The following is a 25,642-nucleotide window of genomic DNA, read 5'->3' as shown; positions in this document are numbered from 1 at the left end:
CCTTCGCGGCCTCAGTGATGATGGAGCTCCGCAGAGTCGAGCGAATAAGAAGACGAGCTGTCCCAGGCTAAGGTAGCGCACAGTGCTTGCGAAGCAATGCTTTACGGCCGTCCCGCAAGCATCGCGCACTATCCTAGCCACCACGCAACTTGCAATTTGTATTATAACAAGTAAGAAAGCTCTAGTCGAGACTACTCGACTACGAGATCCCCTGAACCCTTGGAGCAATAGCTATTTCAATAATTTTTCGCGTCTCTCAGCTTACACAAGAAACACGCACACACACACACACACACGCACGCACACACAGGCATACATACACACACATACATACACACACATACATACACACACATACACACACACACACATACACAAACAATTACATACATATACACACACAAGCATAAACACGCATGGGCGGCAGTGAGCGCTTACTATGAGAACTTAATTGATTAATAACTTTTTTTGTGGACGTACGATCTTCATGAATGACACACAAACATTTACATACATATACACACACAAGCATAAACACGCATGGGCTTAATTGCTTAATAACTTTTTTTGTGGACATACGATCTTCATGAAACTTTCAGATTATGATTATAACATGGATATGCATGTAATTGCCAAAGCAATTAATTAGCAATAAAGGTGTAGAAGATATAATTTTATAACTGGTTTTCGATAAGGTTTTTTATCGATAAAAAAATATCGTGATGAGTTATCGATTTTTAATGATAAACTCGATATCCGTGCTGTAATTACGGACATTTAAAAAAAATTTGAAGTCTCTAGCTCTTATATCTTCGGAAATCGACGCGTTCAAACATACGGACAGACAGACGAACAGGGCCAAATCAACTCAGCTCGTCGCCCTGATCAAGAATATATATACTTTGTGGGGTCTGCCACGCCTCCTTCTGCCTGTTACATACATTTCAACAAAACCATTATACCCTGATTTCTCATTGAAAATGGGTTCAGGGTATAAAAAAAAATAACATTAACTGACGTGCAAAATTTCAGTGTTCGTGATGTAAAACTCTTCGAGATACAGTTTTATCCGATTTGCCACGCCCTCAATGGGCGGAGATCCGCTATAGCTCGTGGTCTAGGGTGGTCAACGCGGATCTATATTCCAAATTTCAGCTTTCTAACTTTTCAATTAATAAGATTTTTGGCATATCGGAAAATGCATTTGCCACGCCCCTAGTGGGCGGATCGAGAAAATTTTAACACTTTATAAATTGGAGATATATATGTATGAGTATGTATTCCAGCTTCAATAGCGCCGAAATAGATTGCGTTCATAAGGACAGACGAACAGGCGGACGGACAGCAAGACGGACATTGCACAAAACCAATATACTAATTCACTTTCGTGAATGAGTATAAAAACTGAAGTTCTATAAAATGCACATGAATCTATATTGAAGACTCTAGCTCTAAAGATGTAATAGATATTATTTTAGTTTTCTATATAAGGGCATGCCTCCACCTACTCATTACATACATTTCAAGAATACCATTATATCTTGATTTCCCGTATTAAATGGGCTCAGTTCCTATTCCCTTAAGGTATTTTTATCGACCCTTTCAAAATACGGACAGACGGTCGGGCGAACATATATAATAGTACGAAAAATGTTTAAATACAATAATTTATCTTATACATACCTAAATAATAATTTACTTGGTTGGAAAGCAACTATTGTCAGACACATTAGAAGCCACAAACGGTCCGTCCACTCCAAATTGGGATTATTTGTTGTTTGTCGCATGCATTGCACAAAAATTTCATCTCTCAATTCTTCTCTTTCAATACCCAAGCCAATGATATATTGAATGCTTTGGAGCTCACGTTCCGCATTTTGTTCACCACGCATATATTTAGAAAGTTCCTAAAGATAAGGACAATAATTTTATTAAAATATTAAATGATTATATAATTTAATCTATATATATAAAAGAAAGTTGTGTAAAAGTGCTCCAACACTTATAGCTCGAGATCTGCTCGACCAATTTTCATGGTTTTTGATTTGTTGAATTTGTCTCCGCCACGAGTATAATAGTAGATCTTAAAAATACTGAAAAAATTTGACGAATACTTGAAAAATCGCGGTTTTTTCCTTAAAGTTTCAAATTTCAATTGATACTCAGTAGGCTTGATAGCAGTGACAGTTTTCCGTCCTGCTCTCATATTATACAATAGTATAGAAGTAAATAAACAAATGTAGTCAGTCAGTCTACGACACAGCCTCAGGCGAACCTGACTATTCATAAAAAAAGCACATTTGATAAAAATAATACGCGTGCGTACAGAAGCTAAATATCTCGAAAGTTCAGGTATTTGTTTGTATCAAACATAAATTTGTGTAAATTATTTATATTTATATTTCTCGATTGTTTTATGTGGTTTTGTGCGAGGGCATATTCAGTGATACTATTGATAACAAGTAAGAACGTTGCAGTCGGGCGTTACCGACTGCGGAATACTTATTCACATCCCATCAACAATTTAGTAGTTAAGTTTTGCTCTAATACTGTAGAATATACAGGTTTTTCCGATTTGCCACGCCCCAACTGGGCGTAGACGCCACATTTTTGGTCAGTTTTTAGAATGAGATAACGGCACCCTAATGCATTTTCCGATTTGCCACGCCCCTAGTGGGCGGATCTGGAAAATTTTAACACTTTATAAATCGGAAATATACACGAGTATGTGTTCCAAATTTCAGTCTCTAGCTTCAATAGCGCCGAAATAGATTGCGTTTATACGGACAGACGGACGGACGGACAGCAAAACCAATATACTGACTCACTTTCGTGAATGAGTATAAAAATGCCGAGTCCTAGAAGATCTAATCTTTCCCGGCGGACCCATAATGCACGTAGGCATCGGAATATCGCGAGTCAATTATCTGACGAAGAACAAAGGGGCCTTAACCCTCTAAGCCCCAAGCGAGCCTCTAGGCACATATTTTATTTTTAATTTTTTAAAAATAACTAAGAGCTTTTAGTAAATTTAAAAAACGTAGGACTGTTAAAAATACTTGCCAAAATGCCCTAAAAAAGTTTTAAAGCTCTCAGACACTTTAAATATATACTTTTCATAAACAAATGTTCACATCACATAAAATTTCGCGCCAAAAATTTCAGCTGCTGCATATTGTCTTTAGAAGTGTTGATAAAAGCGAATTTATAAAACCTATTGAACTCAATATTTTTTTCGTGAAAGTTAGGATAATTTACTATACAAATGAAGTTTAAATGGTGCGAATATGTTGAAATTGAGCTTAGTAGCATCGTAAAAGTGATAAGAGCCTTGAGGCACTCTTGGGGCTTAACGGCAAAATTTGTTGTCATCAGCTATTCCACAACTGCTTGCACTTCTTGTATGATTTCTGTGTGATTTTTATTTATTGTTGAAAATTGTTAATAGAGATTGAAAAATAGCTTCAAGAGGGCACTATAAATGGTCTGATGAATGAACAACTCCTGGAGTTGCTCGAATCAGTACCTTCGGATATGGACATGTCGAGTATATGAAGTGACAAAGAGGATGAAAACCTGGAAGAGTTTCTAAAGACTGTATTAGAAGATGCGTCTACGGTACCCTTAATGTGCAGTACTTTTGAAAACATTGACAATAATGTGCAGAACTATGAGCCTACTCGAAAATCTCCTAATAGGCCTCAATCAGCATTGCCAGTTATTGAAGTAGCAACACGTGTATCTTTACCGTCTTCTGGTGGCTTATTTAGGCTTAGTAGGCAAATCATTACTTTTATTTGTAGTCCAACTCATTAATTTGTTATGAGTAGATATCAAGTAAATTAAAAAGGAAGTTATATGGCACAACAATCAAAGATATTGCACATTAACAATATATATTTTCAAGGCGACTCTTCGTTAGCATCCTAAATTAACTCATCTGAAAACTCCGCATCAACTATTTTTTTTTTTTTTTAACTCTGATATTATAAATATGATAGTCGAGGACGCGCATCCCTGAAGGAAAATATTGCCAACAAGGTTAAAATCACAACGGAAGATATTTATCACTATATCAGCACTTTAATTTACATGCCAATATACCGCCATCACATACTATGAGGTCGCCAATTTCTCGGCGACCCTTGCAGCCACAACTCAAATAATGCCAAAAATTAAATAACCACCCAATAAAGGACTTGAGGTGTAACTTTTTGAATCATTAGACCCCATGAGCCAGAGCAGTTGGATCGCAATGTGGGAAAAAGATGGTCAAGCACTGCAAAACTTCACAAACGCAGTGCATTTGCATATTGTGCAAACTGCATTTATGCCTCTCGGCCAATGAAAATTGTTTTGCTGAGTATTACAGCAACAAATAATATGATTTAAAGAAAAAAAAATTTAAAAAAATAAAAAAAAAATTATTTTTTTTGGGAAATATTTTTTTTACCCTTTAAGCCCCAAGAGTGCCTTGAGGCACTTATTTAAATTTTCTCACCTTCCAGGTAAACGAAAGCTTCTACATTTTTTCTGAGTTCATATTTGAACTCAGGAGCCCCTATTTACTTAAAAAAAAATTATTCGAATTAATTTCTGCCTTTATTTTAGAAAGTAGTCTTAGAGGGTTAATTCGTTAATTAATTTAAAGAGAGGCAGCCCGTGAATCGGCAATAAGAAATGGTTTAAGAATTGATTTGAATCGAGCAGCGTTTCGATATGATTGCACCATTGACTACAGCTTGAATCGTTTAGTTTGCATTGGTCCAATGGACGTTGTTTGCCAGCATGCTATGCTATGAACAATTCTCCAAGATTTAATGCTCCAACAATCGATGAAGTGGCAATCCTAATTGTTGGTGAAAGCTTGGAAGCACGCGATATTGTGCTTACACGACGCAGTACTGGGCAACTACTAAGAATATCTGAAACGCACGGTTCACCGCTGATGTTTTGGCAAGGAGACGATCAACAAATCACAGGGCCAATCTTTGACTATTTGTGGCCTCAATCTAGAAAATCCGTGTTTTTCTCAAGTGTTGCTCACGTGTTGGCAAACCATCCGCATTATTTGTTCTTGCACCTGACCAAAAAACGAAGAATGTCGTTTATCACAAGATGCTTGAATGAAAATCCGATTAATAAATTAATCAGAGTTTATCCCAACCTGAGCAACATAGCTTTCAACAATTTTTTACCTAGAAATAATGGATAGGGCAATGCAACGTTTGCCGGGCCAGCTAGTTACAAATAAGTAAGAAGGCTCGAATCGAGACTGCTCGACTATGCAATCAAGAAGAAACACCACATGCACACACACATACATACATATGCACATAGGCACACATAGGAACTTAATTGATTAATACAATTTTTTGTAGATGGATTACCTTTCAACAAGTTAGAACGTTGCAGTCAAGCTTTGCAAACTGCAGAATACTCATTCACATCCCATCAGCACATTCACTACTCATTCACATCTAATACTGTAGAGAATTCGGGTTTTCCGGTTTGCCACGCCCCTACTGGGCGTATACATATCATTTTTTGTCAAATCAGAAAAATATTTACAAATTTTCTTAGGTAATCTACACTGGAGGAAAACTGCAGATACACTTTTGACATATATCGTAGCGGAATACGCTATCAATATAGTGATCATCAGTGAGAAATACAAGCGAAAAGAAACCAGAGTGGTTAAAGGACGACACTAAGACTGCTGTCATATGAATACCCAGTAGCAGTTGACACCTGCTACTAGAGAACAAGTTAAGAAACTACTACCTTTACGCATGCTTCAGAGAAGTCGCAGATGCTATCTAACTCCTAGCGACGACATAAACAAATTTCAAAATAAATTGGACGCAACCGAGGATCTGACGGCAGCCATTCATTTTGGCAATCGATCTGAATGCTCGAGCAGTAGAATATGGTTAGTGGATTTAACACTTGGATCCGAGCACATTGTAGATGGGATAAAGGACTGGAAAATAATCAATGACTTCACTGGCAGTGATCACGAGTATATCTTATATACTCGTCGGATACCAGTCGACAAAACCCCATCGTATCCTAGAAAGACTTCACAGACACAGATGGGGTATAAGTAAGGTGGATACGAAAAAATTAATAGCTAAATTACATAGACGAGAGCGACAATTCGACGGTACATTGAGCTCAAAGCAAGTGATCGAAAGATGGCAATAACTATAGGAAGAGCGTGCAGCGTTTCGACACGAAAAACGCTTAGTAAACACGGAGGTAGAGGATAGGCGTACTTGTGGAACTAAAAAAAACACTAACAAGTAAGAAAGCTCTAGTCGAGACTGCTCGACTACGAGATCCCCTGAACCCTTGGAGTGCTAGCTATTTCAATAATTTTTCGCGTCTTTCAGCTTACACAAGAAACACACACACATACACAAACACATACACATACAAGCACCCACGCATAAACACGCATGGGCTGCAGTGTGCGCTTACTATGAGAACTTAATTGTTTAATAACTTTTTTTGTGGACGTACGATCTTCATGAAACTTTCAGATTATGATTATAACATGAATATGCATGTAATTGCCAAAGCACAAGTCTCTAGTATTTGAAATACGCGTTTTACAAAAGTGAGGGTGAGGGGGTGAATTTAGAGGTGGGGGGTAAATTTTAACAAAAACCGAAATTGTATAAATTGCATATAAGCATACATTCAAAATTTGGAGACTCTAGCAATAAAGATGTAGAAGATATAATTTTATAACTGGTTTTCGATAAGGTTTTTCATCGATAAAAAAAGATCGGGATGAGTTATCGAATTTTAATGATAAACTCGATATCCGCGCTGTAATTACGAACATTTTACAAAAAATTTGAAGTCTCTAGCTCTTATATCTTCGGAAATCGACGCGTTCAAACATACGGACAGACGGACAGACGGACAGACGGACAGACAGACAGACGGACAGGGCCAAATCAACTCAGCTCGTCACCCTGATCAAGAATATATATACTTTGTGGGGTCTGCCACGCCTCCTTCTGCCTGTTACATACATTTCAACAAAACCATTATACCCTGATTTCCCATTTTCAATGGGTTCAGGGTATAAAAAGAGCACGACGCTCTGCAAATTTCACGACGGAAGCGGGGCAGATACTGAAGGTGATAGAACCAGGACGGCTTATTTTTCTACTCTAAAAGAAAGGTTATTCCCAGAAGCATGGAAAGAGCAGACTCTCATTAGCAAACTCAAAGGCGGTCCCAACAAACCTTCGAGTTACCGCCTATTCTGTATGCTGAACACAGCTGGCAAGCTGTTAGAAAAGGTCCTAAAACCCAGACTAGTCGCTGCAGTAGAGACTGCTGGAGGACTTAGTCCCAGACAACATGGTCAGAGCTATCGATGAAGTGGTTTAGGCAACCAGAGTTAGGAAAGAGGAATAACATACTCGCGCCCGGTGGGTAGCGATGTATGAACGCACATCTTAAATGCAGAAGTAATAAGGCGAAACCCCATGTTATCTGTGCAGAGAAAAGAAGCCTTAAGGATAACATCGGCGTACTGCACAGTCTTTCGAGCTGCCGTGACCGTGATAGCAGGAGTCATACCGGTCATATTTGCTTGCCCAAAGGCGCAAGAAAATATGGATTCTCCGGCAAAGTGGAGAATTCTCGGAACAGACGGCAAAAAGCATACAACAGAAAACCATAGCCTCTTGGAAGTCAAGATGATCATGCAAATGATATGGAAGATGAACTGCAAAAGTTATCCCCGATCTAGAGCAGTAGATATATTGAAAGTAAGTGAAAAGTCTTTCTATTTGACAGAAATACTCTCCGGTTATGGACATTTTCGAAAGTACCTAAATAAGATGGAAAAACTGTAGAGTCTAACTGTATTTACTGAGAAAAAGCTGCAAAAGGTAGTATGAGGATAGTATCGAGTTGGCAAAAAACTGTCGGTGAAGTGAAATCATAGATACTTGCAAAACATTTGTATCTTCCAAAATGTATAATGTTGTGATGACTCAATTTTTAAAGCAGATATATGTCTAGGGAATGGCGTGGTAAATGCGAAAGTGCATTTTCAGATACCACCTAAGATCAAAAAGCTATGGCGGGTATATCTACGCCCATAAGGGGCGTGGCAAATCGGCTAGAACATTGAAATTTGTCACATGACCTAATGTTACGATTATATAAAGATTGAGTAGTCGAGTTGTCTCGACTTCAGCTTTCTTACTTCTTAATCCATGATTTTTTAATATTATATAAAAATGTAATTAGTCAAAATATATTGTACTTTGCTTCTTATAAATAAAATTCGATTTAATGTAACAGTTTTGATAAGGCGATCGTGACCGAATTTATGCATTTATTAGTGAATATACTTACTCGAAATATATTACAAGATAGAGAAATGTTTTCAGGATCATACATGTGTATATGTGATGTCGCAATTTTTTCAGATCTAGTAAATGTAATCATTTCATTTTTTGGCACGAGATCCATAGCTTTCTTGCCTTTTCTAGTTATTGTTGAAATTAAAGTTCCATCTACGAAACGCTCGTGAGCATTAAAAAAATGTTCGGCAAAATTCAAAATATTATAGCGTGAGTCATTGTTGTAGACCTCATTTTGAATTTCATTTTGATGCATTTCTAATAGTTTTTTTTCAACTCTGAACTTTCTTCTTTGTTCACGTTCATTTTCTACAAGTGTTGGTGATACTGTCAGTTTTATCCCGTTTTCTGTTTCTCGTGTGGATAAAGGTAAAGCTGTATTTATATCTGTAGTATGTTTAATTTCATTTGAATGTGTCAGTGCTTCATATATGGGTTCCGGTTTCGAATTTCGAGATCTAGTTTCGATGCTATTTATTGGAGGTGGAGGTGGAGCCATTAAAGGTTCAGGAAGTGATGAAGTTGGTAACATATTCTTCTTTTGTTCATCTACGAAATTTAATGGTTCCTTTTGCATGCAAGTTTCAATCTAAAAGAAAACGAATTTATTAATAATATTATAATATGTTATCTATTAACTTTTTTGTATACTCTGAACCCATTGAAAATAGGAAATCATAATAGTTATGTGAAAATGTAATATATTAACATTTGAATATTATGAGCATGTTCTGAAAGTAGAATGGAAATAGTCCCATAATTAACAAATAGATTTCATAATACATAATCGCTGCTAGCTGCGTGTTTATAATATACAGTATGAATAGAATATCTGTTCCTAGTCGAGCAACCTCTACTAGAGCAGTTTTACTTGTAATGCTGTAGCCACCATTTATTGAGAAGTTTTGCCAATTTAATATATAGTAGTCACTATTTTCCCATGTCATAACTGACAATACTTAAGAATTTAATATACCCTCCAGAGAGCGTTCTCAGTGAGAGTTAACAGGCGTGTTTACTTTGTGCTCTGCGAATTTGCTTGTTTTATCAATTAATTTTGATAAAGATTCACATAATTGCGGTCGGTTTATATTTGCAAATATCTATATATTCCTGCTGATCCGTGGTTCGCTGTGTCATTAATAATTGCTTCTTATACCCTGAACCCATTGAAAATGGGAAATATAATATATAAATAAATATAATAATATAATTATTTGAATGGTTTATAATGGTATAATGGTTTTGTTGAAATGTATGTAACAGGCAGAAGGAGGCGTGGCAGACCCCACAAAGTATATATATATTCTTGATCAGGGTGACGAGCTGAGTCGATTTGGCTTTAACCGTCTGTCTGTCCGTCCGTCTGTCCGTATATATGAACGCGTCGATTTTAGAAAATAGAGATTAAAAAAATTTTTTTAATGTCCGTATTTATTGGATATTGAGTTAATCATTAAAAATCTATAACTCATCCCTATATATTTATCGATATAAACCTTATCGAAAATCAGTTATAAAATTATATCTCCTACATCTTTTGAGCTACAGTCTCCAAATTTTGAATGTATATGCATTTTATACAATTTCGGCTTTTGTTACAATTTACCCCCGCCCCTATATCCACCTCCTCACCTACATGTTCGTAATAGGCGTATTTCATATATATATATACATATACATATACTTTTGTTCCGCTCCGTAACGGCTATTTCTTGTTTGACTCGCTCTATCAACATATTTACTGGTCTTACTGGGCGTGAATATGACTAAATCGATAACTCATCCCGATATTTTTATCGATAAAAAACCTTATCGAAAATCAGTTATAAAATTATATCTTCTATACCTTTATTGCTAGTCTCCAAATTTTTAATGTATGCTTATATGCAATTTATACAATTTCGGTTTTTGTTAAAATTTACCCCTATATTCACCCCCTCACCATCACATTTGTAAAAGGCGTATTTCAAATACTAGAGACTTCTGCTTTGGCAATTGCATGCATATCCATGTTTTAATCATAATTAAAAAAAAAGTTATTAAGCAATTAAGTTCTCATAGTAAGCACTCACTGCCGCCCATGCGTGTTTATGCTTGTGTGTGTATATGTATGTAATTGTTTGTGTATGTGTGTGTGTGTGTGTGTGTGTGTGTGTGCATGTTTCTTGTGTAAGCTGAAAGACGCGAAAAATTATTGAAATAGCTATTACTCCAAGGGTTCAGAGGATCTCGTAGTCGAGTAGTCTCGACTAGAGCTTTCTTACTTGTTTAAAGTGAAGAAGATTTCTAAGCAGTTATCCAGTGACATGGCTGCTGCTAAAGAAATTTTAAATCAGTATAGCTTTGAAAGTCCTCTCTCTCAATTGGAGACTCCTTCGTTGTTGGTAATTCCTTCCGTAATAACAACGTCACCTAATTCGCTTGCTCCTCCCTCACTTTGTGCTTCTGTATTGTCATCAGCTCCCAATTCCCAATATTTAACAACTATATGTGATCTTAAATTCTGGCCACCTCATGTATGTAGTTGTGCATGAATTCAAACCTAAGAATCGTAACAAATCGACTCCTTTTTTCCGAAAATCAACCTTCGGTGCAATCATCATCGAAAGTTATACCAAAAAACTAAATAGTATGCAATCTTCTTCTCAGAAGCTTAAAGTCTGCAGTTAAAAATATATTCTTGCATAGTTCATAGGGGTTTAATTAAGCCTCCATCATGCTCATTATTTATCATATGCTCTTATATCCCTTCCTTTTCTGATGTGCAAGTTTATGCTCAACATACATCTTCTATTAAAGAAATTCATGAGCATGTAAATGATAGACTTGCTTCTTGTGTTGGGTGATTTTAATATTCCGGTCATCAACTTGTAATGCAAATTACTTAATTCCGAAAATTTACCACTATCTTTTTTATGAATTGTGAATCTTTTTTAGATCTTGTGTTTAAACCTTATTATGGATGAGATCGATATTTTTAAATAAGCTCGACGGACGGACGGACAGACGGGCAGGACTAAATCAAATCAGCTCGTCACCCTGATCAAGAATATATATATTGTCACGCCTCCTTCTGTCCACGATACCTTAATTTCCCAGTTTTTATTTTCTTTAGGATATAAAAAGCATTGAGGGTTCATTATAGTTACTCACTTCGCCATCAAGATCCTGTACCAAACTACTCATAGTGTCATTAATTTCTTCAATTACTGAATTAGTTGGTACGGTTGTTCCTTCTGTCAAGAATGCAAACAAATTATCTAAATCCACCGTATCTAAGTTTTGCGCAGATCCATCTTCAGTAGAATTATTTTCAGAAACTGTGTTTTTGTCAATTGATTTTCCTATACTATTATTCATGTGTTCCGCCATATTAGTAAGCACTTTCATTTCTGTTTGTACTAATCTGAAAGGAAATTCAATAAGTTAAAATATTAACACATTTGTATTTGGAAATGTTAAGTAAAATAATTTCCATCGAGAAAAACAATATTGTTACTGCGTAAAATATATATTTATATAGTATCTGTGTTAATAATGAATGTACCATACCGTTTCCAACTACATATCACCAAAATATTAGTAAGAAACAAGTAAGAAAACTCTAGTCGAGAGTGCTCGACTAGATACTACCCTGAACCCAACTAATAAAAATGCCCATTTACTATGTTTAAAATTTCAATTTCGGTTTATTTAAAAATGTAAATCAAATAGAAAACTTATTTATCAAAATAAAAAATACTTTGCAACAATTAAAACAAGTAAGAAAGCTCTAGTCGAGACTGCTCGACTACGAGATCCCCTGAATCATTGGAGTAATAGCTATTTCATCTTTCGTCTTTCAGCTTACACAAGAAACACGCACACACACCCACAGACACACGCAGGCACGCACACACAGGCATACAAACACACATACACAAACATACGTACACAAACACATACACACACAAGCAGCCACGCATAAACACGCATGGGGTGCAGTGTGCGCTTATTATGAGAACTTAATTGTTTAATTACTTTTTTTGCGGACATACGATCTTCATGAAAGGTTATGATTATAACATGAATATACAGGTATTTGCCAAAGCACAAGTCTCTAGTATTTGTAATACGCTTTTTACAAATGTGAGGGTGAGGGGGTGAATATAGGGGTGGAGGATAAATTTTAACAAAAACCGAAATTGTATAAATAGCATATAAGCATACATTAAAAATTTGGAGGCTCTAGCAATAAAGGTGTAGAAGATATAATTTTAAAACTGGGTTTCGATACGGTTTTTATCGATAAAAAAAGATCGGGATGAGTTATCGATTTTTAATTATAAACTCGATATCCGCGCTGTAATTACCAACATTTAAAAAAAAATTTAAGTCTCTAGCTCCTATATCTTCGGAAATCGACGCGTTCAAACATACGGACAGACGGACAGGGCCAAATCAACTCAGGTCGTCGCCCTGATCAAGAACATATATACTTTGTGGGGTCTGTCACGCCGCCTTCTCCCTGTTACATACATTTCAACAAAACCATTATACCCCGATTTCCCATTGAAAATGGGTTCAGGGTATAAAAATTAACAATATATATATACACTCATGGTCAAATTAATAGGTGTGACCCAAAGATTCTAGCATATTTTAGAATAAGTACGGTATGAAATTTATTTTGTTAGGTATGGCCACACTTTTTGAAAAGGAAATAGGCAAAATCCCCCTAAAAAAATTTACTCGCTAAAAGGTTTAGGCTGTTATACATTCTCTACCTCAAAATTGGCCTGGACACATTAATAGGTGTGTTTAACTAAACAAAAAATTATTAAAATATTAAAGAGTTTTTAAGTAAGCAAAGGTACTATTTTTATTGAATATAATTTGATTGGAGCATCAAAATTTTTATTTTTATTAATTGAGTAGTGTTATGCTGCCATATGCCCACGACAACATACATCTAAAATAGAAATTCCAACAGGATAACGATCCTAAATAGGACTCCCCAGTAGTTAAGGATTGGTTTCATGAAAATAGGATTGAAGTTTATGAGTGGCAAGTCAGCCTCCAGATCTCAATCCAATTGAGAACCGTTGGGGACACCTGAAAAGGCAAGTTTCCAAGACTACCTGCTTCAATTACTCCCAATTATTGGAAAATACTCAGGAGGAATGGAGCACCATTCCTGTGGAAAGGTGTTGAAAGTTAATATCCTCTATGCCCCAAAGAATCAGCAGTCAGCAGTCAACAGTCATTGCGAATAAATGCGGATATACAGGGTATTAACCATACTTATCTAAATATGTTCTAAATATTCTACAATATTTCAGAAAATTTATATATATTTTTTTTTTTATTTGCTGGGCACACCTATTAACCTGGCTAGCGAAATTTTGAGTTTTTTGTGAAGTATGCCGAATTTATGCTAAAAATTTTTATTGTTTAAACTGGTTTTTTGTTGTTGTTATTCTATGATGTGTCTATTTTTTAATATAAGTTGAATTTTTTAGTTACATGAAAAAATATAGACGTTATTCCCATTTCAAAAAAAAAACAAAAAAATTTCACACATACAATAACATACAATATATCAATGTAGACATATACCCAACATAAGTAAGGGTATCATGCTCACACTTTGGTGCTTCTTTTATATTATAACAGCTAAACATAAGTGCAGTAATATGATCGATCACTTATGTATAAGCCGCAGAGCTCGCAAATAAGAGTTGATCGTTTTTTATACCCTGAACCCATTTTCAATGGGAAATCGGGGTATAATGGTTTTGTTGAAATGTATGTAACAGGCATAAGGCGGCGTGGCAGACCCCACAAAGTATATATATTCTTGATCAGGGCGACGAGCTGAGTTGATTTGGCCCTGTCCGTCTGTCTGTCCGTTTGTCCGTCTGTCCGTCCGTCCGTATGTCCGTATATATGAACGCGTCGATTTCAGAAGATATAAGGGCTAGAGACTTCAAACTTTTTTAAAATGTCCGTAATTACAGCGCGCATATCAAGTTTATCATTAAAAATCGATAACTCATCCCGATCTTTTTTTATCGATAAAAACCGTATCGAAAACCAGTTATAAAATTATATCTTCTACACCTTTATTGCTAGAGTCTCCAAATTTTTAATGTATGCTTATATGCAATTTATACAATTTCGGTTTTTGTTAAAATTTACCCCCCACCCTTAAATTCACCCCCTCACCCTCACTTTTGTAAAAAGCGTATTTCAAATACTAGAGACATGATCTTGCATATTCATGTTATAATCACAATCTGAAAGTTTCATGAAGATCGTACGTCCACAAAAAAGTTATTAAGCAATTAAGTTCTCATAGTAAGCGCTCACTGCCGCCCATGCGTGTGTGTGTGTGTGTGTGTGTGTGTGTGTGTGTGCGTGTTTCTTGTGTAAGCTGAAAGACGCGAAAAATTATTGAAATAGCTATTACTCCAAGGGTTCAGGCGATCTCGTAGTCGAATAGTCTCGACTAGAGCTTTCTTACTTGTTTGTATATGCTTTGCTTCGTATCATAACCGGAAAAATTGTGCAGACACGATCTCGCTCTGAGCGGCAGTCTTTGTATTGCTTAGAATCGATTTCGATTAGACCCATTGAAATGACTCATTCGTGTGACGTTCTCAAATAACAGTCGCATAAAGACTAATATGATTTTCGGTCACACAAAGACTCTTAGCAAGAGACTATTTGACTAAAAAACTCAACCGAAATGATCTTTGCCTTCGTGTGCATGAGCGCATGAACGCAACAATCGCGTGTGATTACCCATACATACCCAAAAGACTGTTTGCTTCATTTAATTCAGGTAAACGATCAGTGACTGACTTGAGGGAAACGAAAACAGAAAAAATAACAGTCTCGCTCAGAGCGTGAGCAGACCTAAGCCAGTCGCGACAAAATCAGTTTCTATCTAAGTCTTTTTGATTATTTGCAGACAACGAAAAAGTGTCAACTGTTATTTGCGAGCTATGATAAACCGGCCTTCAGCGTGAGATCTGCAACGTACTTAAACGCTAAAATCTATATGCCTTCTGCATGTATATACAAACATATATACACACACATACGGCATGCTATACTCCCATTCTGCCGCTGCTTTAAGCGACAGAATTCTTTATGTAGACTTTTTTTTATTTTAGGCTAAGACATTAATTGAATAAAATACGGAGAGCATTCGCTGTCCAGAACTCAAACCAAAGAGTTCATGCCTTTCAATTAAAAACGTTGTTTACATGGCGACCGTGACATGTGTCACTTTTGTGCATTTTACGTGGCAAAAGCAGCAGCAACTGCAGCAATAACCAAACAACAACAACAGCAAAAACAACAAAAGCAACAACAGCAGCAACAGCGACAGCAAAAGCAACAGCAACTGCAGCAATAACAACAACAACAACAACAGTAACAACAGCAGCAAAAGCGACAGCAAAAGCAACAGCAACTGCAGCAATAACAACGAGGACAACAACAGCGATAGCAGCAATAACAACAGCAAAAACAACAACAGTAACAACAGCGGCAGCAAAAGCAACAGGAACTGCAGCAATGACAACAACAACAACAACAGCGAAAGCAGCAACAACAACAGCGACAGCAGCAACAACAACAAACCAGAATAACAACAATAACTTATTAAAAAAGCAAGTACATATAAATTGTTCCAATCCAATTGGGCAATTGTTGGCAAAATTACGAAGTACTTCTGCGATTTGCAAAGTAATGGGGTGAAAGTCCTTGCCATAACATAATAATAACATAATAACATAATTTCTAGCAAGTGTTGGTGCACTAGATAATTCTATAACATAAAAGAAATCGTGGCTGAATGGTGGTATTGGCAATACCTAGGTTCAAATCCGTGCCGAGACGACTCTTAAAACGAAAATACAATAAATTTTCAGGCATAATGGTGGTACGAGATTGATTCTCGTATCGAGGTTCAAATCCTTGCCGTAAGACAAATGTCATAAACAAATAAACGTCACAATTTCCACCTGTGTTGAATGATGGGTTTCCGTATAAATTAAAAGAAACCTAGTCGTCAAGGTTAAGTTTAAAGCACTAACTATATAACAAAATTAAAAGGCGGTTGTCTGGAAATCTCTAATCAACAAACATTGCATAAATATGCAAAAATAAAAACATGAATTGCAGAGACCTTCTATTCGATCGTGGAATAACCATTACCCTAGTAGGTCTTAGAACCAAAAAGGTATACTTTGGGCTTCCCTTTCGGAAGAGAATAAGTCTGGCAACAATATATAAAAGAAAAAAGTAAAATAAATAAAGAAATGAAAGAGAGAGACCAGATGATTGTGGAACCACCCTCACCTAAGTAGGTCTTACACCAAAAAGGATCCTGATTATTATTATTATTTTTTGATAAGGCTTGGGAAGCCAAGCCATATAAAATAATAAAAACTGTTTGCCGGTTCGGTAACAAAAGATAATACAACTAGTAATTGGTAATTCAAGTAATTCTATAACAGACAACGCAATAACACACGTTGTAATACACATAACACACGTAATTCAATACAATTAGTAATTCAATGATATAATGTAAAAGAAACAATCAAATTAAGATTTGCAAAAGACGAAGTAAAGGAAACCCGAAATGTGACAATCAAAACAAAAACTGGAAAATTTCTTCATAAATCACACTTAAGAAAATAGGAAAAAAAAGGGAAATGCACATTTTAATTAATTAAGTTGTAATAATCCTCTTTTAACTTCCTTAACTTCCTTAGCACCCATAGCATCCACAGAATTTTACACGTGGTATATCCTTCCTAGTTTCGATCATTCATTGTAATAGGGATTTCCGAGATGCCAAAGGGAATGAAATAAATGCGCTTACAATAAATACTAAATGCATGGAACTATGAATGCTGTGAATTAACTTGAAGGTGGATATCGATGGCCCTCTTTATGCTAATGGACTCTGGAACTATCGATAAATATCATTATATTGGGCAATTTATATTGGATAAATACACTGACCAGAGAACACATAGACTAGACATGTAGTACAAAGTTTTTCAACACCGAAAAATCTGTCTCCTAGGGCCTATCAATTTCGTATTTGCTCGGCTCTTCACTTTTTAGGTTCGGGCTACGAAAATATGCGAAAGTACAATCATTCCGCTTCATGCGCTCGACCTAGATGGTCAAATGTTGAATAAAAGATGCCTCTATTCTCAATTTTTGTTCTTGCTCTCTCGCTTTCTCAAATATGTATATGTATGTATGCATGTGAGCACAAGCAGCAGCTCACGAAAATTGAAATTTCTTCGGGTTAGACTGCCGAGTATTCCGAACTCTTCAAACCGTTTACCAAGCTCGTAGAAAATATTTGCGTTTTCGTTATTATTTGTGGGAAGGGTATGAAAGCGTTGGTGCGCATAATGAAAATGTTTTCGCGATGAGCATGCACACACAAACTCTCGCTTGCTACATGTACTATGAGCATTTGTATGCCTGTGTGCGAAGCTCTTGCCGCCTGTAGCATTTTTACAGTCCAGCATTTGCATTTGGTCGATCTTGTGAAGTCCTCACATACATATGTATGTATGTATATACATTTGATTGATGGGATGTGCTGTTCACAATTATAGGATATCACTTGTAGAAGCTTTTGTATACCTATGTGCCTTTACATGCGCGTGTGTGTATATCTTTGTTTGTATGCTTGGGAGATGAACATTGGCGTGTGCCTACCTCAACTTTTAATGGTGTGAACCAATTTGAGGAAGCGCGCTTATATTTAAATAGCGGACTAACTAAAGTGTCAGGTGCACTTCCCATTACTTTTGATACGTTTTTTTACTTGCATGCACCTGTACATGTATGTACATATATGAACGGGTACAGGGGACCGAAAATTTTATCCCATTTTTCCCACTGAGTTTAATTTTTAAAAATGCATTCTGATAGGCCAACAGTCATTGAAATAAATGTGTGTGTGCATGCTCGTCGCGAAAATGTATTCTTTATGTGTACAACAGGCAGCAAGAGCTTCCTTCACTGTCATACATTTGGCCATACATGTACTAAGTGTGCAAGTGAGTGTGCATGCTCGTCGCGAAATCATATTCTTTGTGCGCATCAAAACTTTCATACCCTTCCCACGAATATCCATCGAAACGCTACATTTTGTTTGCATGGGCGTGGCAAACGCTTTTTAAATTTCGGTGTAACCTTCACTCAAAAGGGGATCGTGGCGAACAAATTTCAACAAAAAACGCAGAGCGCATAGAACGTGCCGGCGAGTAACTCATACACATATGTATGTATGTACATACATGTATGTACATATATGTGTGTGTGGTATAGTGACTGGGTAACTCGCGCTTATCTTTAAGCATCTGATTTTATTTCAATGACTGTGGGTTTGCCTATCAGAATGCATTTTTAATATTCGGAATACACTTCACGTAAGGGAAGAAACGGCAGTCTAACCCGAAGAAATTTCAATTTTCGTGAGCTGCTGCTTGTGCTCACATGCATACATACGTATTTGAGAGAGCGAGAGAGCAAGAACAACAAGTAAGAAGGCTCCAGTCGAGACTGCTCGACTGGGAGATACCCTGAACCCTCTAAGCTGATATTCTAATCATTCTGCACTTCTTTTATGCACACATACATACACATGCATCCACACGCACGCATAAGCCTGCGATCTGCTAACTGCGCAGTAAGCAGCGACTGCGCTTGGGCTGCGCTGCAGTGTGGGCAATATTATAAGAATTTATTTGTCAAATAATTTCTTTTGTAGACGTACGATCTTCATGAAACTTTCAGAGGGTAATCATAATGTTCAAATATATGTACATTCCAAAGCACAAGTCCCTAGTATTTGAAATGCGTTTTTTACAAATTGGGGGCGAAGGGGGCATGGTATCCAAAATCTGTAAATTACAATCTTTGTATCCATTAATTTCATATACAACGCAAATTTGAAGTCTCCAGGTTTAATAGTATTCTAATGAGGCTGAAAAAACAAAATCAATTTTTCGATTATTCTCGATAAAAAAGTTATCGGATGATTTATCGAAAAAATAAAGCAAACTCGTACTGCGTATGGTACACACGAGTATGCATGCCAAATTTCAGCTCTCTAGCTCTTGTAACTTCTGAGATCGACGCACTCATACGGACGGACGGACGGACGGACGGACAGACAGACGAACAGGGCTATATCGACTCAGCTCGTCACGCTGATCAAGAATATATATACTTTGTGGGGTCTGCCACGCCTCCTTCTGCCCGTTACATACTTTTTCACAAAACCATTATACCCTGATTTCCCATTTTCAATGGGTTCAGGGTATAAAAATCGAGCATAGAGTCATCTTTTATTCAACATTTGACCATCTCGGTCGAGCGCATGAAGCGGAATGATTTTACTTTCGCATATTTTCGTAGCCCGAACCTAAAAAGTGAAAAGCCGAGCAAATACGAAATTGATAGGCCCTAGGAGACAGTCTATGTGTTCTCTGGTCAGTGATAAATATCATTATATTGGACAATTTATATTGCATGAATATCATTATATTGGAAAATTTATATTGGATGAATACCATTATATTGGACAATTTATATTGGATGAATATCATTATATTGGACAATTTATATCGGATGAATGTCATTATAATGGACATATGCACCCTGATCTGCGGGACGCAGATATTTAGATGGGGAAGAGTTAAGACTATCGACAATCTAAGGAGCTGGAGAGTCCAGTCAGACATTCAAGGGGAGAACCTAACGAGTAGAACAGATTTAGTTCAGTTTATATTCGGACTAGAGAGAGTTTAGACCTATTGTTCCAAATTATATAAAATATATTATACCTATTGTTCCAAATTATATAAAATATATTATTTCATTGAACACAAAGTTGTTATATATTCACAAGAACCCAACACAGCGTCCCCAATCACTAGTACTCTAGTGTGGGAGCGCTTAACTGGCGCCCGAGCAGAGAAATAAAGGGAAATGGTGACGTGTCAATAATTCTATAAAAATAACTTATTAAAAAAGCAAGTACAAATAAATTGTTCCAATCCAATTGGGCAATTTTTGGCAAAATTACGAAGTACTTCTGCGATTTGCAAAGTAATGGGGTGAAAGTCCTTGCCATAACATAATTATACAATAAATAATAACATAATTTCTAGCAAGTTTTGGTGCACTAGATAATTCGATAACCTAAAAGAAATCGTGGCTAAATGGTGGTATAGGCAATACCTAGGTTCAAATCCGTGCCGAGACGACTCTTAAAACGAAAATACAATACATTTTCAGGCATAATGGTGGTACGAGATAGATTCTGGTATCGGGGCTCAAATCCTTGCCGTAAGACAAATGTCATAAACAAATAAACGTCACAATTTCCACCTGTGTTGAATGATGGGTTTCCGTATAAATTAAAAGAAACCTAGTGGTCAAAGTTAAGTTTAAAGCACTAACTATATAACAAAACAAGTAAGAAAGCTCTAGTCGAGAACTGTGGTTGCTGTGTGCGCGACGCACCCAGCGACGGCAAAAACTATCAAAGACTTACTTCGCGGCGGTCTCGCGGAGTACCCCAGTGGTACAATCCGGTGGTGCAAGAGAGGGGGGCAATAGCGTCACCGTTTCTGGCGTCAGGGCATTCCTCTTTCCCTTTCTTTTTTTAAGCGCGAAAACATTTGTCACATTAGGCGTCACATTTATGCAAATAATAAAAAATCAGGTGCATTCACTCTAACAGCTGTTAGTAATGCTGGAAATTACAGCGGACAATCAGCTGCTCACTAACTTTGGTGAGAGGAGATCTTGGAGGCAATTAGGGTGGGGTTGAAGGATAGCTCACTCCCCATTGAGGCTATCAAATCGCTTCGGCCAGCTTTTGGTGGACAGCAAAGAGCTACGGTTGCTCTTCCAATTGGGAAAGCTAAAACTCTCCTCGAGCTGTCCAAAATTAGAATAGGATGGGTAGTATGCCGTATCCGAGCCGTGGAACAGCCTAAACGCTGTTTCAAGTGCCTCGATTACGGTCATATGGCAGCAAACTGTCGCAGCGACTGTGACCTAAAGGGCGCCTGTTTCAGGTGTGGAGAGATGGGTCACAATGCAAAAGCATGCACCAAGCCACCAAAATGTAGCCTTTGCATCCGGAAAGGTGAAAAGCAGACGGACCATTCAGCAGGCAGCTTCAAGTGCCCATCTTACCGTGAAGCTGCTCGTAAAATGAAATGTTAAGGTTTTTGCAGCTTAACTTAAATCATTGTGTTGCTGCCCAAGATCTTCTAGAGCAGACCATTAGGGAAAAATGTATAGATGTAGCTTTTCTCAGTGAGCCTCACCACTGTAGAACCAGCTGCCCTAGGACATGGTCAACAGACGTTAATGGCAAAGCTGCGTTGTGGGTATGCGGCAACTCAACGAACGTACTTTCGAATGTTAAGTCATTCAATGGGTTTGTACGCGGCCGAAATGGTAACTTATGGCTTTACAGTTGCTATCTGGCCCCCAGCATGCAGCTCAGTGAATTCACGACGGTGCTCGACGAGCTTGCCGAGGATGCTAGGGGTCGGAAGGCCATTATAGCTGGAGATTTTAACTCCTGGGCGCTAGAATGGGGTAGCCCCACAACAAATGCCAGAGGTCGTATCCTACTGGAGATCTTCGCGACACTAGATGTTGCACTGCTCAACACTGGCCATGAGTACACCTTCAGTCGGGCGGGATACGGGTCTGTTATCGACATTACTTTTGTCACTTCATCCCTCTTTCGGGGAGCAACATGGAGCCATTGCGATAGCTATACAGGCAGATTTCATACGGCACTTCTGTTCACAATAGGTGAGCCACCTGCCAGGGCACCTTATGAAGGGAGTCGTATCGACTAGATACTTTTGATCCCGCGGTCTTTTCAGAGGCCATTCAGTCTCTGGGTACAATTGGTAATGCTGAGGCCAGAGCATGCCAAATGGTAGCCCAAATACAGTGTGCCTGCAATAGCAGCATGTTACGTCGCAAACAGTTCACGCGACAACATGAGCCTACGTATTGGTGGAATACGCAAATAGGTGAAATTCGTCGCAAATGCATCCAGGCGAGAAGAAGCTACCAACGGGCTCGCGATAGGTCAACGTTTTTTGAGAAACAGTTAGCTTACCAGGCAGCTAGAAGACAGCTGAAGAAGGCCATTCGGGCAAGCAAAAGAGAATGTTTTTTACAGTTGTGCGACTCAGCCGAATATGACCCTTGGGGCAGGGCATATAAGATAGTAGTTAAAAGACTATACGCAGGTAGACAGGTGCAGCCTACGGATCGTCTGGAGCTTAAATCGATTGTGGAAACACTCTTTCCAGAAAGTCTAAGCTCCATTCACGCCCCTGAGTCCGAGTCTGCTGATCAGGGCTCAACGAGCACTGAAATTGTTTTACAGAGGAAGAAATATCAGAAGTTCTCCGAGGTCTTAGAACCAACACAGCTCCAGGGCTCCAGGGCAAATCGTGCGCTAAAGCTAGCCCTCGCCTTGCATCCAAGTACGTTCGCCGAATTATTTAACGAATGCCTGATCCAAGAGACGTTCCCGGCAAAATGGAAAGCCCAGAATCTGGTATTGCTACCCAAGGCTGGCAAACCACTAGATGAGCCATCTTCGTACAGACCGATCTGTCTCTTAGACACCATGGGAAAGGTGTTTGAGAAACTGATCTGCTCTAGGCTGTAGACTGCGATTGCAAGCGCCGGAGGCCTGTCACCAAACCAATTTGGATTCCGGAAGGCCCGGTCAACAACGGACGCGCTTAACAAAGTTGTCGGTCTGGCCACTTCCGCTATTCAAGGCACCAGATGGAGGCACGGGACGAAGGAATACTGCATCATCGCGACCCTGGATGTAAGGAATGCCTTCAACACAGCTAGTTGGGATATGATACTGAATGCGCTGTCACAATATAATATCCCTAAATATCTAAGAGAGATAATAAAGAGCTACTTCAGTGGAAGAACACTGGTATACAACACGAGTGAGGGTCCCCAAACTCATACAGTGTCAGCTGGAGTACCCCAAGGCTCAGTGCTGGGGCCTCTCCTATGGAACATCATGTACGACGGCGTACTGCGCTTGGTAGTCGTGGCCATAGGAAAGGAGCTCAAAGATACAGAGGATATGTGCTGCGAAAGTATCAATCGCATACGAAGCTGGTTGACAGGAGCTGGGCTCGAGCTTGCGGCACACAAGACCGAAGTTGTACTAGTCAGCAGTCGCAAAAGAGTGGAAACTGCCAATATAAAGATCGGCAGCGTCACCATTGCGTCAAAGAGGGCGATAAAATATCTTGGTGTCATGATAGACACAAGATTAACTTTCCGCGAGCACTTAGAATATGTGCATAAAAAGGCAGCTGATTCTTGTAGAGCTCTCTCGAGAATCATGCTTAACACGCGGGGACCTAAACAGCAACGACGTCTCCTCCTAATGAGCGTCATTAGGTCTGTCATCCTCTATGCTGCGCCAATATGGGCAAGAGCGATGGCAACGCCGAGCTACAGCCGAGGCATTTGCGCGATCTACAGGCTGAGCGCAATCAGAGTCAGCTGCGCTTTCAGGACTATCTCCGATGACGCGGCGCTCGTCATAGCCGGTATGGTGCCACTGGAGTATTTGGTCGCCGAAGCCGTGGAGCGGAATTCGCACGGGCCTACGCGACTCAACGCTGTCAAGGCGAACAGCATCGCACGATGGCAAAGAAGGTGGAATAGCTCAGCTAAAGGGCGGTGGACGCACAAGCTCATCCCGGAGCTTGAACCTTGGGTTAACCGCAAACATGGCGAGGTTAACTTCTACCTTACGCAGATCCTCTCGGGTCATGGATGCTTTCGGAGCTATTTGAAGCGCTTTGGCCACGAGGAATCTGACGAGTGCCCCTGGTGCGAGCGAGGGCATGTGGAAGACGCCAACCACATTCTTTTCGAATGTGGACGGTTCCTGGAGGAGAGGCGTCGTCTGGAAGAGGCAGTGGGCCGCTCCATCAGAGCGGACAACTTAGTCAACGCCATGCTGGAATCGGAGGAAGCTTGGGAACTAACAAGCACCTTCGCGGCCACGGTGATGATGGAGCTCCGCAGAGTCGAGCGATCGAGAAGACGAGCTGTCCCAGGCTAAGGTAGCGCATAGTGATTGCGAAGCAATGCTTTACGGCCGTCCCGCAAGCACCGCGCGCTATCCTAGCCACCACGCAACTTGTAATTTGTTATATAATTTTGTCAATAAATGAATATAAAAAAAAAAAAAAAAAAAAAAACACACACACACATACATACACACATACACAAACACATACACACACAAGCACCCACGCATAAACACGCATGGGCTGCAGTGTGCGCTTAATATGAGAACTTAATTGCTTAAAAACTTTTTTTGTGGACATACGATCTTCATGAAACTTTCATGATTATAACATGAATATGCATGTAATTTCCAAAGCACAAGTCTCTAGTATTTGAAATACGCTTTTTACAAAAATGAGGGTGAGGGGGTGAATTTAGAGGTGGGGGGTTTATTTTAACAAAAACCGAAATTGTATAAATTGCATATAAGCATACATTAAAAATCTGGAGACTCTAGCAATAAAGGTGTAGAAGATATAATTTTATAACTGGTTTTCGATAAGGTTTTTTATCGATAAAAAAGATCGGGATGAGTTATCGATTTTTAATGATAAACTTGATATGCGCGCTGTAATTACAGACATTTTAAAAAAAATTGAAGTCTCTAGCTCTTATATCTTCTGAAATCGACGCGTTCATACATACGGACAGACGGACAGACGGACAGGGCCAAATCAACTCAGCTCGTCGCCCTGATCAAGAATATATATACTTTGTGGGGTCTGCCACGCCTCCTTCTCCCTGTTACATACATTTCAACAAAACCATTATACCCTGATTTCCCATTGAAAATGGGTTCAGGGTATAAAAAAGAAGTGTCCAATAGACGGCGATGGCCCTCTTGTTAGTCCTTATTGTGTTTATACATGCACAGAGGTGCGTAAATAAATTTAAAAAAAAAAAAATTTTCAGATTTAAGAAAAATTTAATAATAAATTCATATAATCCAATGGTACACTTATAAGGATAAGCTGTTAATACTATATTAAAAAACAAGTAAGAAAACTCTAGTCGAGAGTGCTCGACTAGATACTACCTTGAACCCAACT

The 25,642-nt window shown here is 38.4% G+C and overlaps 1 protein-coding gene across 20 annotated transcripts in view; it reads right to left on the bottom strand.

Annotated features, from left to right (window-relative positions):
• Myo81F (unconventional myosin 81F) overlaps positions 1-25,642 on the bottom strand; it is a 281,418-nt gene that overhangs the window by 86,639 nt on the left and 169,137 nt on the right. For 14 of the 20 annotated variants that reach the window (XM_089461766.1, XM_089461781.1, XM_089461780.1 and 11 more), the window contains 3 exons: positions 11,553-11,805; positions 8,389-8,985; positions 1,684-1,907 (listed from right to left, as the gene is read on the bottom strand). In XM_089461766.1, the coding sequence (XP_089317892.1) occupies positions 1,684-1,907; positions 8,389-8,985; positions 11,553-11,805 (1,074 nt within the window). Of the gene's footprint in view, positions 1-1,683; positions 1,908-8,388; positions 8,986-9,047; positions 9,128-11,552; positions 11,806-25,642 lie in introns of those variants that run through there. The other 6 variants (XR_016268481.1, XM_089461770.1, XM_089461782.1 and 3 more) reach the window with 6 other exon arrangements.

Source organism: Drosophila arizonae, chromosome 2, assembly GCF_054131065.1.
Source record: "Drosophila arizonae isolate 15081-1271.41 chromosome 2, UAZ_ARI_1.0, whole genome shotgun sequence".
NCBI classification, from domain to species: domain Eukaryota; kingdom Metazoa; phylum Arthropoda; class Insecta; order Diptera; family Drosophilidae; genus Drosophila; species Drosophila arizonae.
This window is presented reverse-complemented; position numbering and strand designations above follow the sequence as displayed.